The sequence below is a fragment of the Capra hircus genome, chromosome 2, assembly GCF_001704415.2.
Source record: "Capra hircus breed San Clemente chromosome 2, ASM170441v1, whole genome shotgun sequence".
Classification (NCBI taxonomy): domain Eukaryota; kingdom Metazoa; phylum Chordata; class Mammalia; order Artiodactyla; family Bovidae; genus Capra; species Capra hircus.
Genome location: NC_030809.1, coordinates 42,426,813 through 42,442,113, shown reverse-complemented (window position 1 = coordinate 42,442,113; position 15,301 = coordinate 42,426,813). Strand labels below are relative to the sequence as shown.

Below are 15,301 nucleotides of genomic sequence, written 5' to 3'. Positions count from 1 at the left end.
CATGGACAGAGGAGCATGGTGGGCTACAGTCCATAGGGGGTCACAGAGTCAAACACGACTGAAGTGACTTAGTATGCAGCACAATAGCTGGTTAACAATGTTGTGACAGTTTCAGGTGACCTGCAAAGGGGCTCAGCCATACATATACAAGAGCCTCTTTCTTTTTACCCTCTGGCTTTTGCTTTCTACCATTCCATCTCTCATTTGTGTCATTTCTAAGAGATGTAGTCTGTGGAGTCACTTGTAGACCCCTCGGAAGCATCCTTTTGAGCTATACTTTTCAAAGTATAGCCAAAGTGACCACTGAGCATAGCAGCCAAACACAGCTTAGAGTGTTGCTACTGAACTGCTTAAACAGTGAAAGTGAAAATATTAGGCGCTCAGTCGTGTCTGACTCTTTTGTGACCCCATGGACTATGGCCCACCAAGTTCCTCTGCTGCTGCTAAGTCAATTCAGTCGTGTCCGACTCTGTGTGACCCCATAGACGGCAGCCCACAGGCTTCCCCGTCCTTGGGATTCTCCAGGCAAGAACACTGGAGTGGGCTGCCATTTCCTTCTCCAGTGCATGAATGTGAAAAGTGAAAGGGTCTATCCATGGAATTTTCAGGGCAAGAATACTGAAGTGGGTAGCCATTCGCTTCTCCAAGGGATCTTCCCGACCCAGGGATAAAAGCCAGGTCACCTGCATTGCAGGCAAATTTTTTACCATCTGAGCCACCAGTAACATGCCTTAAATATTTGAAATTTAATTTTAGTTTCTGTCATTCTTCCTGGGCATTTGCCCCTGAAGTGTAGTATAATTGCTTCCAGAGCCAAATATATACTAGATACAACTTTACATGTTGTATGTTTTATATAAACATACATTTATACATACATACATATATAGTATACATACATCTCATGAACTAAGAACTGTGAGTGGAATGTAATTAGGATTTCATGAATATGCTTTTCTAAAATTTCATTCTTGTGACTGGAATTTGAATATGGTGTTGTTATTACTGGTAAATGAAACAAAATATTATCTTTGTACAGTTAGAAAAATTAATAACTTGAGAAAAAGACTCTCCCAAAATCTACATAAAAATGAGCTTTTCCTTTTTCCAAAGAAGCACATATAAAGTCTGTATAATCAGTTTGAAGACCTCACATACATTTCGCCCTCATTTGCTAAACATTTTGAATTCAGAGATGAGTTTTCTTTTCCTTTGCTTTTGATATACTCTGTTAACTGAATTTCTTTTAGAGAAAATGCATTTTTAAGTCCATTAAGTTAGGCTATACTAAATCTGCTTAGTTTTCTTCTATTTCTATCATAAAAGTGAATTACTTTTAGAAAATATATAACTAGAATGGTGATATTTTTAAAAATTCATGTAGAATGTTAAAATCCTTTATTAGAAAGAATAAAAATTCCATACAGTCTGTTCTATCAATACTAATTATGAAAGATTTCTTTTTATTTGAATATACTCACTTTGGAAGTATAATGTATTCTATTGAAATTTTGAAACAATAATACAAAAATTAAAATTTAAAGGCAGCTTTTGCTAAGGGAAAAATGTCATATATCAGGTAGATTATTTAAGGGCTCTTAAAGAGAACAAATTTAAGAATACCTGTTATTCTCTAGAAAATTAATTAGCCAGGTTTGTGCTTAATAAATACTACTTGATGATGATGAAATTAAATGAAAGAAAAATGCCTGACATAGCTAATTGCAAATGCATGCACTCAGAATATGAAATAGACATAATTTAAGTAATTTGATTCTTGTGTGGTTAGGAAATCTGGAATACAACCTCTGCAGAGGTTGCCTGATGCAGAATTGCAAGATCTATACCATTTCATAATAGGTTAAAAAATTTAACTAATACAAGCAATCCCTCTATTCTAAAATGACCTAATTATGAATTTTGGGGAGATAATATGCATAGTTCTAGAATTTATGGGAATGCAATGTTTGATCCTGAATATCCATGTCTCTTTGTAATGGGGAATGTTGGTTGAATAGTATCTAACCTACTTAAAAGGAGTCCGGTAGGGGTTCCTAGTAGAAGTAATTTCCACCTCCATTTCTGCTTGTATCTATAAATCATGTGGTGTATCTATAATTAATGAATTCAAAGGAAGATAAAAAGGACAGCATTTTAAGGAACACGAATGTTAAATGATTTCTTCAGCTATCCATTTTTCTTAAAATTGATAGTGTTTTCTACTGGAAGAGAACTGTTAAGATCATTACCTATAGTCATGTCTTCCAGGTTTTTACCTCTTACCAAAAACACCATACAATCTGGGTATAAACAGCTTCCTTGCAAATCCTCAACTGTTAGAAGCCAAACTCTAATATTTTATACTCACCACAAAAATGTGATATTCTGTGAACAACTAAAAGCAGGAATTCTGCCTGGAAAAATTCACCATCACTATAAGAACTCTGCTTTAAAAAATAAAACAAGTAATTTAAACAAACAAAAAAGAATTATCAACTATGTTATGCCATATATTTTAAATACATTTCCTTTTTTAGGAAAAAAAAATGCCCAAAATGTTAATACATGTTGATTAATATACTCAGGCTTATCATTTATGGGTTTTCTGCAGTAGTAACTATTTTATAGAGCTATAACATTACTTTAAAATTTTCATAATACCAATATCTATCATCGTTTTTCTTGCTAAGTTTTATCATTTTATTTTATTTATGGAAATGCAAATACATTTGTATCATGCTGGATAAACTTTTAGAACTCTAAGTCTTTTTGATGTATACTTTTAATTCTATTATTGTCTTCAGAGGCTTAAAAATATATGTTTTTAGACCTAATCAAAAATGAAATTATTATCTACAAAAGTTGGTATAACATGATCATGTTTCTTTGACTCTGAAAATAGTATCTTTTACCTGAAAACCTATATTCACCTATATTGTGAGTATTTATAAGAGATATTGAGTTCATAATGTGGTCAGAGTTTTGGTCTAAGCATTCTGCTCTGGGTCCATTTCTTTAAGAAGCCAGATGTTTAGCAATCTTAGCACAAGCAAGAACAGAGCTTTCTTCTTCTTCTTCTTCTTCAAGTGAATAAATAAAATCCTTTCGTTAAGTTGAAAAGGCTTCTGAGATTCTAATCTAGTTAGGCATTCATGCAGAATCTTCTTGATGCAATACAACCCATGCACCTTAATGAGCTTCTATTATCCAATTTTCTAGGCCAAACTAAACTGAAAACAGAAAATCAGGAAGGAGATGGGAAGGGATAGAGAAGAAGCTGAAAGGACAAGAAACAGAAAATATGTAAAACAAGCACAGATTGCTGTTGCTGCAAAGTAGACCAAGGGATGCTGGTGATGACTCTTCAGTCAGTGCTTCTGAAACTTCTTGCTAAGGAAATTGTAAAATTCACTCATGATTACAGTGAAAGCTGTAAATTGCAATATGTTTATTTATATCCCATATGTTTCCAGTAGGTCTTTAAAAGAAAAGAATTGTAATACATTATATCAAAATGGTTGATTATATATGTTCTGAGGTTCTAAAAATACTCTTCAGTTATCTTTAATTAAAAAAAGAAGTCTCACATGACACAGATGATGAATAAATGGTACATTGCTGGAACCTCACTCATTTGCTACATAAAATGGAGTGAGACTCTTAAGTTAATAACTGAATTAGATAAACTTAAAATATTGCAATAGCTAAATAAGAGGATACTGAGCCAGTACACCAGAGAAGGGAATGGTGCCCCACTCCAGTACTGTTGCCTGGAAAATCCATGGATGGAGGAGCCTGGTAGGCTGCGGTCCGTGGGATCGCTAAGAGTTGGACACAACTGAGTGACTTCAGTTTTGCTTTTTACTTTCATGCATTGGAGAAGGAAATGGTAACCCACTCCAGTATTCTTGCCTGGAGAATCCCAGGGATGGTGGAGCCTGGTGGGCTGCCTGCTATGGGGTCGCACAGAGTCGGACACGACTGAAGCGACTTGGCAGCACCCGCAGCAGAGCCAGTACACAGACAGTAATCAAGCTTCACTTTTAGAATTATAAAGTTTCTCTGAGCATGTGCCGGTATATCCAAGGCAGCCTGGCCTCAGGAATTGCTCATAATTACAGTTCGTATATTTTTGAATTTGTCCATTGGAGATGAAACTTTAACCAGGTCAAAGCACCTGATGAAAGATGTTTCTAGTGATTCCATTTAGCAAGGATTTCTACAGCATCTAGAGCTACCATAAGTTATTCAATATGTAATAGAATGGATACAGGATACAGGAAACAAAAAGACTCATTCCATATTACAGGAAGCTGGTAGCATAATAAACACATAAAAAACTCAAATACGGTAAGGACTATGGTAGACCTTCTGTCAAAGAATGTTCAAACTACTGCACAATTACACTCATTTCAATTGCTAGCAAGGTAATACTCAAAATCTTCCAAGGCAGGCTTCAGTAGTTCTTGAACAAAGAACTTCCAGATGTACAAGCTGGATTTAGCAAAGGCAGAAAAGCCAGAGATCAAATTGCCAATATCCATTAGATCATAGAAAAAGCAAGAGAATTTCAGAACAACATCTACTTCTGCTTCATTGACTACACCAAAGCTTGTAACTGTGTGAATTACCACAAACTGTGTAAAATGCTTCAAGAGATAGAAATACCAGACCACCTTACCTGCCTCCTGAGAAACCTGTATGCAGGTCAAGAAGCAACAGTTAGAACCAGACATGGAATAACAGTCTGGTTCAAAATCAGGAAAGAAGTAGTTCAAGGCTGTATATTGTCACCCTGCTTATTTAACTTATATGCAGAGTACCTCATGTGAAATGCAAGGCTGGATGAATCACAAGCTGGAATCAAGATTGCTGGAAGAAATATCAATAACCTGAGATATACAGATGATACCACCCTATGCCAGAAAGCTTAGAGGAACTAAAGAGCCTCTTGATGAAGGTGAAACAGGAGAGTGAAAAAGATGGCTTAAAACTCAACATTCAAAATACGAAGATCATGGCATCTGGTCCCGTTACTTCATGGCAAATAGATGGGGGAACAATCGAAACAGTGACGGATTTTATTTTCTTGGGTTTCAAAATCACTGCAGATGGTGACTGCAGCCATGCAGTTAAAATACACTGGCTCCTTGCAAAAAAAAGCTATGACAAAACTAGACAGCGTACTAAAAAGCAGAGACATGACTTTACCGACTACGGTCCATATAGTTAAAACTATGGTTTGTCCTGTAGTCGTGTGTGGATGTGAGAGTTGGACCAAAAAGAAGGCTGAGCACTGAAGACTTGGAGCATTCAAACTTGGAGAAGACTCTTAAGGGTTCCTTGGACTGATAGGAGATCAAACCAGTCAGTCCTAAAGGAAATCAACCCTGAATATTCATTGGAAGGACTGATGCTGAAGCTGAGGCTCCAGTACACTTTGGCTACCTGATGCAATGAGCCAACTCATTGGAAAAGACCCTGATCCTGGGAAAGATTGAAGTCAGGAGGAAAAGAGGGTGATAGAGGATGAGATGGTTTGATGGCATCACCAACTCAATGGACATGAATTTGAGCAACTTTGGGAAATGGTGGAGGAGAGGGAAAACTGCCATGCTGCAGTCCATGGAATCACAGAGAGTTGGACACAAGTGAGGAACTGAACAACAGCAAATGGCAGACAGATATACAAGTAATCGTGTGTTGAGATGGAGCAATTCTCCCTGAAGGGAAGAAAATGGAAGGCAGTTGCTGAGCCTTATTTTGAAGGATCGATATAGAACCGGTGAGCAGAAATGCAAAGGGCATTTTGGAGCAAAGGAAAAGTTTGGACCACATCACCATAGTGTGTACACCAGACTGCAATGTATTGCGTCTGGAAAATAGAGCTCTTATTTTTGAAGACTGGTGCCATTTGTATTGGTTGAAATTGTGTTAGGACAGGTGAAGCAAAACATTGACTAATGTACATAGGTGCCCTTCAAGACAAGAATTGACATGCTTCTGGTCTTACCAACTGTATTGCTTTTCTTTACTTTAAAAACTATACTTTAAAATCTGGATTTATTCTTTTCCTTTCATTGTTATTGTCTGAAAATGAAATTAAATTATTTCAGTCTGGAATATAAGGCTCTTTCTAGGTTGGATTTTTTTCCAAGAAATACAGTAAGCAGATGGAGTGATTTTAGGATCTTGGGAAATATGTGTTCAGGACAGCCCTTTTCCTCAGTCAGGTGCCATCTTGCCTGGAGTCCCAGTCTACTCCAAGGAAATACTGCTGTGTAGCCTGAAGTCAGGGTTTGGGATTTGGGCCCTGAGTGTTGATGTCCCTGAAGGCTTCACCAAGGACCCCTTTAGAATCAGGCAGAGGAAGGAGTCAACATCTGCTCATGATTAATCCTCTGAACACCCTGGCCTAATGTAGACTGGCCTTGGGCCCCAGCCAGCTGCCCTCGGGTTAGCCAGCCTACTCCTTCATGCTTGACTCATGTTTTTCAGAGGCTCATTCTGTGCCATGGCTTTCTTCTCTTCCCTCTGTGTCCATTAGAACTTTCGAGGTAAAGGAACCTACAAATATTGGCCCCAAGAGGTGGATTAAGGCTTGCACTGTCACTGCTAATCATAGCAGAGACACAGCATGAACAAGGCCACTGGCCCACCAGAAATCACGGATGTGCTTCAGAGGGCACATGCAACATCCTAAAAGTACATAAGTGCTCTCTATTACGAAGAAGTGTCTGGTCCAATTGTATAGCTGTGGAGGAACCATCATGTAAATATTTATTTTTAAGAGTTGACAATCCTTTGCTTTTATGGGATTCTCAAAGGAGTCTAAGAAGAGCCCAGAAAGGTCAAGAATCACTAGCAAAGTGGTTGAAAATATGGACTTCAGAGTAACCCAGACCTAGTTCAAATTTGCTTCTGGTCATGTGACTTGTAACAATGCACTGAACTCTCCTGATCCTTGGTTTCTTCTTTTCTAAAAGGGGACCTATAGTCCCCAGTGTACAGGATAGTTATAAGTATTAAATTGTCTAGTGCATACAGACAAAGGGTTTAGCAAAAGAACTGCACAAAGGAGTAACTCATTAAATAATTATATTCATTAATCACTGTAGTGAAAGAAAGTGAAAGTGAAATCGCTCAGTCGTATCCGACTGTTTGCAACCCATGGACTGTAACCTGCACCAGGCTCCTCCGTCCATGGCATTTTCCAGGCAAGAGTACTGGAGTGGGTTGCCATTTCCTCCTCCAGGGGCTCTTCCTGACCCAGAGATCAAACCTGGGTCTCCAGCATTGCAGGCAGATGCTTTACCCTTTGAGCCACCAGGGAAGCTATCAGGCTTTCCCAATCACTGTAGTACCTTTAATCATCTCTAGAAGCAACATCAGTTCAGTTCAGTTCAGTCGCTCAGTCGTGTCCGACTCTTTGCAACCCCATGAATTGCAGCACGCCAGGCCTCCCTGTCCATCACCAACTCCCAGTGTTCACTCAGACTCAGGTCTATCGAGTCAGTGATGCCATCCAGCCATCTCATATTTTGCTTCTATCACCAGTCACATCCACAGCTGGGTATTGTTTTTGCTTTGGCTCCATCCTTTCTTTCTTTCTGGAGTTATTTCTCCACTGATCTCCAGTAGCATATTGGACACCTATTGACCAAGCAACATAGCACAATGGAAATGTATCTGACTCAGACAGGTAGGCCTGGCAGTGACAGTATTCTTTAACAGTCACTTAGTTTCCCTGAGCCTCCATTATTATATCTCTAAGTGGAGTGTGGTGCTTGTATCACAGGTTTGTTTTGAGAAATGAGAACATATGCAAGATATCTGCACAAGGACTGCCCTGTATCAGGTGTTCAATAAAAAGAGATAGAGACTTCCTAGGCGGCGCTAGTGGGAAAGACCTGCGTGCTAATACAGGAGACATAAGAGACACAGGTTCAAAACCGTGTCGGGAAGATCCCTGGAGGAGGAAATGGCAGTCCACTCCAGTACTCTTGCCTGGAGAATCCCATAGACAGAGGAGCCTGGGAGGCTGTAGTTGATAGGGTCGCTATGAGTCGGACATGACTTGAAGCGATTTAGCACAGCGTAGCTGAGTCAAGTCGGACGTGACTGAAGCAACTTAGCAGCAGCAGCAGCTAAGAGTCGGACGCGACTGAGCGACTTCACTTTCACTTTTCACTTTCATGCATTGGAGAAGGACATGGCAACCCACTCCAGTGTTCTTGCCTGGAGAATCCCAGAGACGGGGGAGCCTAGTGGGCTGCTGTCTATGGGATTGCACAGAGTCGGATGCAACTGAAGTGACTTAGCAGCAGCAGCAGCAACACAGAAAGGGGATATAACACTCAAACATCTTGTCTCCCAGTCCGGTCTCCCTCCCCCTGCATTCAGTTCAGTTCAGTTCAGTTGCTCAGTCGCATCCGACTCTTTGCAACCCCATGAATCGCAGCATGCTAGGCCTCCCTGTCCATCACCATCTCCTAGAGTTCACTCAAACTCAAAACTCACGTGAAGCTCGTTCAAACTCACGTCCATCAAGTCAGTGATGCCATCCAGCCATCTCATCCTCTGTCAGACCCTTCTCCTCCTGCCCCCAATCCCTCCCAGCATCAGGGTCTTTTCCCATGAGTCAACTCTTCGCATGAGGTGGCCAAAGTATTGGAGTTTCAGCTTCAGCATCATTCCTTCCAAAGAACACCCAGGGCTGATCTTTAGAATGGACTGGTTGGATCTCCTTGAAGTCCAAGGGACTCTCAAGAGTCTTCTCCAACACCACAGTTCAAAAGCATCAATTCTTTGGTGCTCAGCCTTCTTCACAGTCCAACTCTCGCATCCACATGACCACACTGGAACCTGGTTAGGGCTGATGAGACTTGAAACACCCCAGGACATGGAGAAGACCTAAATCTTATACCAGTTTTTATTTGTCCTAGTGTGCCCAGAGGAAGTTTTTGTCTGTTTTTATTCTGTTCTCTTTTCTCTTTTTCTTCCTCTTTGGGAACTGTCTTTACTTCCTCCTAGCTTAAGGATAGATAAGAGTTGATTCCAGGGGTTGCAAAAAGTAAGGGATGTAATTGTGGTCTTTTGGTTAGGGGTCAGATGGTCAAAAAAGTAGAAAGAAAAGTGTCTGTGTTCAGGCTGCTTAAAGAAAATTCCATAAATTGGGTAGCTTTTAAATGGCAGCAGTTTATCCCTCATAGTTCTTGAGTCTGAAGTTCAAGATCAAGGTGCTGCAGAATCCATCTGGTGAGAGGTGCTAAATAGTCAGCTGTCCTTTTCTTGCTGTAACCCTATATGGCAGAGAGGACAAGACATCTGTCTCCGGACTCTTTTATAAGGGCGCTAATTACCTTCCAAATGCCCCCTAATATCTTCATGTTAGGGGTTAGGATTTCAACATATGAATTTGAGGAAAACACATTCAGTCCATAGCAGAAAGGGCATTGGTTTTCCCTTCAACGAATTAAAGAGTAATCTAGATTAGGATAAAATAAATATCCTAGAATTACTGGGTAACATACCTGGATAGTTGAAATCACTCATGTAAAATCAGTTGAGGAGAGTCACTATTCTCCTGCTGAAGTACATACTTAAACATAATACTGAAAGAAAAAAATAAAACCATAAAAAGCTACCTTTCTTGGTAAAAAAACTATTACAAAGTGGAATTGTCATTGTTGTTGTTTAGTCTCTAAGTGGTGCCTAACTCTTTCGTGACCCCATAGACTGTTGCCTGCCAGGCTCCTCTGTCCATGGGATTTGCCAGGCAAGAATACTGGAGTGGATTGCCAGTTCCTTCTCCAGGAGATTTTCCCAATTCAGGAACTGAACCCACATCTCCTGCATTGGCAGGCAGATTCTTTACCACCAAGCCACCGGGGAAGTCCCACAGAGCAGACCAGTCATACGCAATTGTGATCTTTGCTGTGTTTGAGTAATGAGCTCTTAACTAAATTGACTTCATTTTAAATGAAGACTAGACATGGATACACTCTGTGTGTGTGTGTGTGTGTGTGTGTGTGTGTGTGTGTGTGTGTGTGTGTGTGTGTGTAGGAGACATCTGGTGTCATATGGTTCTCTCTGGATTTGAAAGTCTTTTTTCTTGAAGCATGACCCCTTGAGGGACTAGGCATTGTCATCTATTAGAACACAGAATGGGTAGTGAATAGGGAATGCTGAGAAGTCAGGACTTGGACTATTTAATCCAGCTCTGACCTTAACTAGCTGAGCAAGTTCGAATCTATGTGGAAGTACCTTCTCTTTAGAAGAGGAATTCAGTAAATGGTTTCTTATCCTCTGTGTACATCACATTATTTATCTATAAACGGAAGCATTTGGACAAGATAATCTCTAAGGACCCTTCCAGTTCTTAATTCTAAGATTATCTTCTCAATGTTAGGACAATGTGGTGCTTACTGGCACCACCATTAATGAATTTACCCATCATTTATCTTATAAAGGGAAAGCAAAAACCAATAGCAACAAGCCAGCTAAGCCTTAAAAGGAGAGTATGTGGATTTTTTTATCATACCCGCAGCTCTGCAGTGATGCTTGCAATGAATGTGAATGTCTTAAAAAAAAAAAAAAAAAGAGTTGCCCTGGGCTGACCTGACCTGCCTTATTGTTTGGACTTGCATACAGCAAACACGGTCTACTTTAATGTAGCTATGTATGCTTGAGACTCGGAATGTAGCTAAAAATAGAAGTCTGTACTTAATACTTGTTGGTAAGAGATTATTCTACATAAAAAACATTTTTTTTCTATCTCCTTATCTCTTATGTACTTCTTCACTCAGACCTTGCCTCATACTCCACAGAGAAGGTTTACAGGAAGTTACCAGGTGGCTCTCACTCAGATTTCATTCCCTCAGTTCTGCAAGTGCCCATTAAGTTTCAATCTTTATCTGTCTTCTTCCTGTCATAGAGGATGAGGTGTCCTGCCAAGACTAAGCGTCTACAGGTCCAGCACTCGACCTCATTTCCTGTTCACAGGGCTAGGATCCTGATCCAACTTTTGTGCTTCCTCCCCATCTTTAAAAACCACACATCTGTTTCCAGTCCTCCCCAAAACATTTTTAGTGACCCTCCCAACTGCCTGTGAAAGGTCCAGCCCAGGAGTCCAGCTGCCATTAAATACCACAATAGAAGAGCATAATTCCTAAAGTGTCTCACTTCATTTGTACACAGCCATTAAAGTGGCTTCCATTTGACCCCATTTCATGTAGCCTTAATCTTATCCTTTACGTGCCTCTCTCACCATTAGATAACAGAAATGAAGCGATTTCTTTTGTGTTTGGCCTTTCCTGTAAATCTCATTTCCAGATTTGCTCCAAATTATGGGAAAGATTAAGTGGAGTGGGAAAACGAGAGGAAGGCAGAAGACATTAGGCTCTGTTGAGGCAGGGCAGTCAGGTTTTACAGCTTGATTTTACCCCTGTCGAATTCGAGAGGGCATGGCCTCCACCACCATGGGCTGATACCCTCTGCAACAGGAGGCGTGGGCAGTGCATCCCCACGAGGGCATCCGTACCCCCAGAACAGCTTTCATCACTCTCCCCCTTTCCCCAGCTGTCAGCAGAGGAACTTCCTCTGACCACTGCTGCTGCGTTAGTCAAAATTCATCAACTTGTCCACAGGATTTCTCTCCCAAATCTGTATGGCTGCCCTATTGTTCATTATATGTCTGGTTTTCTCATTTCTTAGGAAAGTTCTCTTTTCATTTTGCATTTCATTCTGTTCCTTTGAACTTGGGTCCCAGATACTTCTAACTGCAAAAAGCTGAATACTCCCCTCCACCTGTTTTAGGGTGTGCAACAGTAGTCTAGAGATGAAGAGCCAAGGAAACCCTGGCACAGAAACTGAGGAGAACCAAGGTTCATGGAAACTGAACTTAGGTCGGTTATCTCTGACTCTCTTTTGTGACCTGCGGCACCTAACATCACTTTCCTGCCTCAGTTTCCTTATTTGTAAAATGTGAGCAAAAGCATTAATCTGTCTAGCTTCTTGAGTTCTATAAGAGCTATAGATAATTCATGGAAGAACTACCATGCTCACCAACTGTTATTTCTGCTAAATGTATTAGCAGCAGCACCAGCATCATGACATTCCTAAAATTGCATCTGTGCCTCACAGCAAGAACTTCCTACCCTAGAAACAGGTATAACCCATGTCCCTAATCAGACTGTCAGTATTTAAGCATATTTTCTCCCAGATTGTCTATTGAGGGAGAAGTGTGTACTGTGATCCCCAGAAGTTATTTTGTAGGTAGAGATGGTGTCCCAGTTTGTTCAGCTACCACCATCGACTCCAGGGACATTTCTAGCTGAAGATGACTAGTGCCTAGAGGTGATTTGGACCGCAAGGAGATCCAACCAGTCCATTCTAAAGGAGGTCAGCCCTGGGTGTTCTTTGGAAGGAATGATCCTAAAGCTGAAACTCCAGTACTTTGGCCACCTCATGAGAAGAGTTGACTCATTGGAAAAGACTCTGATGCTGGGAAGGATTGGGGGCAGGAGGAAGAGGGGACGACAGAGGATGAGATGACTGGATGGCATCACCGACTCGATGGACGTGAGTTTAAGTGAACTCCGGGAGATGGTGATGGACAGGGAGGCCTGGCGTGCTGCGATTCATGGGGTCGCAAAGAGTCGGACATGACTGAGCGACTGAACTGAACTGAGAGGTGATTTAGACTAGAATCTGGGCTGCTTATCCACGTGCCAAAGTTCCCAGTTCTCTGCGGTATGTGTTGTTTCTTCCTGAAGGTGCTGGGTGAAAGTGCTTATCAGCCAGAGACTCCTCACAAAAGGCTTGACAGTCCCCTTTGTCAAGACTTTCCTCTAGAAAACATGGTACCAGATTGGACCTGTATTACACACTTCTGCGTTCTTTTGCAAACTAGCAACTTTTTGTTCCATTAGAGAAAATAACATGAGAATTTTCTTTTCACAGCACTATTCAATAGAGCTAGCTATGAGATCCATTACTGTTGCCAAGCATGCAACATTTAAGCGTGGTGTCTCTCTGTGCCTGAAAATGCAAGCAATATGGCCACTGTCTTTTGCTTCTAAACCCTCGTTCCTTGAGTCAGCAACGTGGTAGCTTCCAGAGCTAATGGCAAAATCAGGTTAGCCTAGCACACTTGCCAAAGGTTTAGGTAAGAGATATTATACAAATGTCTAAGTTATTGTGGTTCCGGACTCTAAGATTTCTAAAGGTCACTTTCACACAATTCATTATTAATATTTGTGACTATTTGATAAAATCCAGAACCTTTTTCTGCTGTGGAAAATAAATCATCCCTAATAGCTGAATTTTTTTCTTTATTTTAAACTTGAACTTTTGCCTGACAGTCACACGTCATCACCATGCTTTTCTCTGCTTAATACTGTTTTTCTTACCTCCACACTAGGATGGCCGTCTGCGGATGAATGACCAGCTGATTGCGGTTAATGGGGAATCTCTTCTGGGAAAGTCCAACCACGAAGCTATGGAAACACTTAGACGATCCATGTCCATGGAAGGAAACATCCGAGGGATGATCCAGTTGGTGATTCTGAGGAGGCCAGAGAGACCAATGGAGGTGATGCAAATTGTTATTTCCCTGTGCAAACTGCCCAAATGGCCACCAGGAAACTCACACTTCCGTCACTAGTATGGTAGCTAAGCTCATACTGGTTTCTGAAATTAGAAAAATATGTACCTAGAGGTGCTCTGATGGGATTATGTGGCAAATAGATGGTTATGTATTTTAGGTATAACTAGAAGGTATAAAAATGTACATATAAATTAAGTCATTTATCCAGTATAACAGGTCCATAATTTCTAATTTTTCCCCAGAAATTCCTAGAGCTCTGGACGTTATGAATTACACTTTATTCATATTAGGATCATTAAAGCATCTAACATGCTTATATACTTTTTGGATGATGTGCTAGCATTGTCCATACCTTATTAGGTTTCCTGATAAGATGTCTGTAATGCTTACTGTGAAGGTCATTATAATGCAATTAGCTCTCTATATTCTTCCCTACAATGTGTGCTTGGGTAATACAAATCTGGGGCTTCCCTTGTGGCTCAGTGGTAAGAATCTGCCTGCCAGTACAGGAGCCATGGGTTCAGTCCTTGGGTTGGGAGGATCCCATGGAGAACATGGCAACCCACTCCAGCATTCTTGCCAGGAAAGTTCCATGAACAGGGAAGCCTGGTGGGCTACAGTCCATGGGGTCTCAAAATAGTCAGATACAGCTTAGCCACTAAACAACAACAAATACAGATTTGCAACTTAACTAATTTAAAGTTTGATCTATAAAACAAACTTCTTGTTTCATATTATTACATATACTTTAATTAAATATTTTTGAAATCTATTTATTTAAATCTGTTTATTATTTATTTATGGAGTTTTTAATGTAAGAAATATTTTTATACATGAAGTATAAACAAAGTATTATTGAATGCTGATATTGCTAAGTATTTCACTTACAGTTATATTTATATAATATTATATTTTACAATTATATATTATATCAATTATATTTATCATAAAGTATTCCTAAAACATTATTTTTGCTAATATATAGGTAATAGTTATTAAATTCTCTTACAAATTATTGTAAGAAAAGATAAGAAACAAGTTGATAATAGTTAAGAGTTGAGAAAAACATCAGAAAATCACATATATATTCTCTAAAGACAAATAATGTTTGTGTGATATATTAATACAAGAAGTTAAAATAGAATCCTATTAAAACACTTAGTTTTAATAATAAATTCAACTTAAAAATTGTAAGAGATTTTCAGATTAAGAATAGAAGGTAGTTGGGACTCATAGTGGTTAAAAGTTTGGACTCATAGTGGTTAAAAGATTGAGCTGGGTCATTTCCTGGCTATGTAAAGACATACATAGTTGAATGCTCAGGACTTGTAGATAGCGATATTCTTGTCTGTCTTATCCTTTCATATATCTTCATTTACTAGCACCTAGGTGCTCTTGCCTGGACAATCCCATGGATGGAGGGGCCTGGTGGGCTGCCGTCTATGGGGTCACACAGAGTTGGACACGACTGAAGCAACTTAGTAGTAGTAGCAGTAGAAAGCTGGGCTTCCCTGGTGACTCAGATGGTAAAAAAATCTGCCTGCAATGCAGGAGGCCCAGGTTTGATCCCTGGGTCAGGAAGATCCCTTTGGAAAGGAAACAGCAACCCACTCCAATATTCTTCCCTGGAGAATTCCATGGACAGAGGAGCCTGCCAGGCTGCAGTCCATGGGGTCACAAATAGCTGGACAT

General features: G+C 40.1%; 1 protein-coding gene across 2 annotated transcripts in view; it reads left to right on the top strand.

Annotated features, from left to right (window-relative positions):
• The window catches only part of PARD3B (par-3 family cell polarity regulator beta), a 1,161,921-nt gene that overhangs the window by 676,798 nt on the left and 469,822 nt on the right, over positions 1 to 15,301 (top strand). For both annotated transcript variants that reach the window (XM_018060563.1, XM_018060570.1), the window contains exon 12: positions 13,424 to 13,594. In XM_018060563.1, coding sequence (XP_017916052.1) covers positions 13,424 to 13,594 — 171 coding nt within the window. The remainder of the gene's footprint in view (positions 1 to 13,423; positions 13,595 to 15,301) is intronic.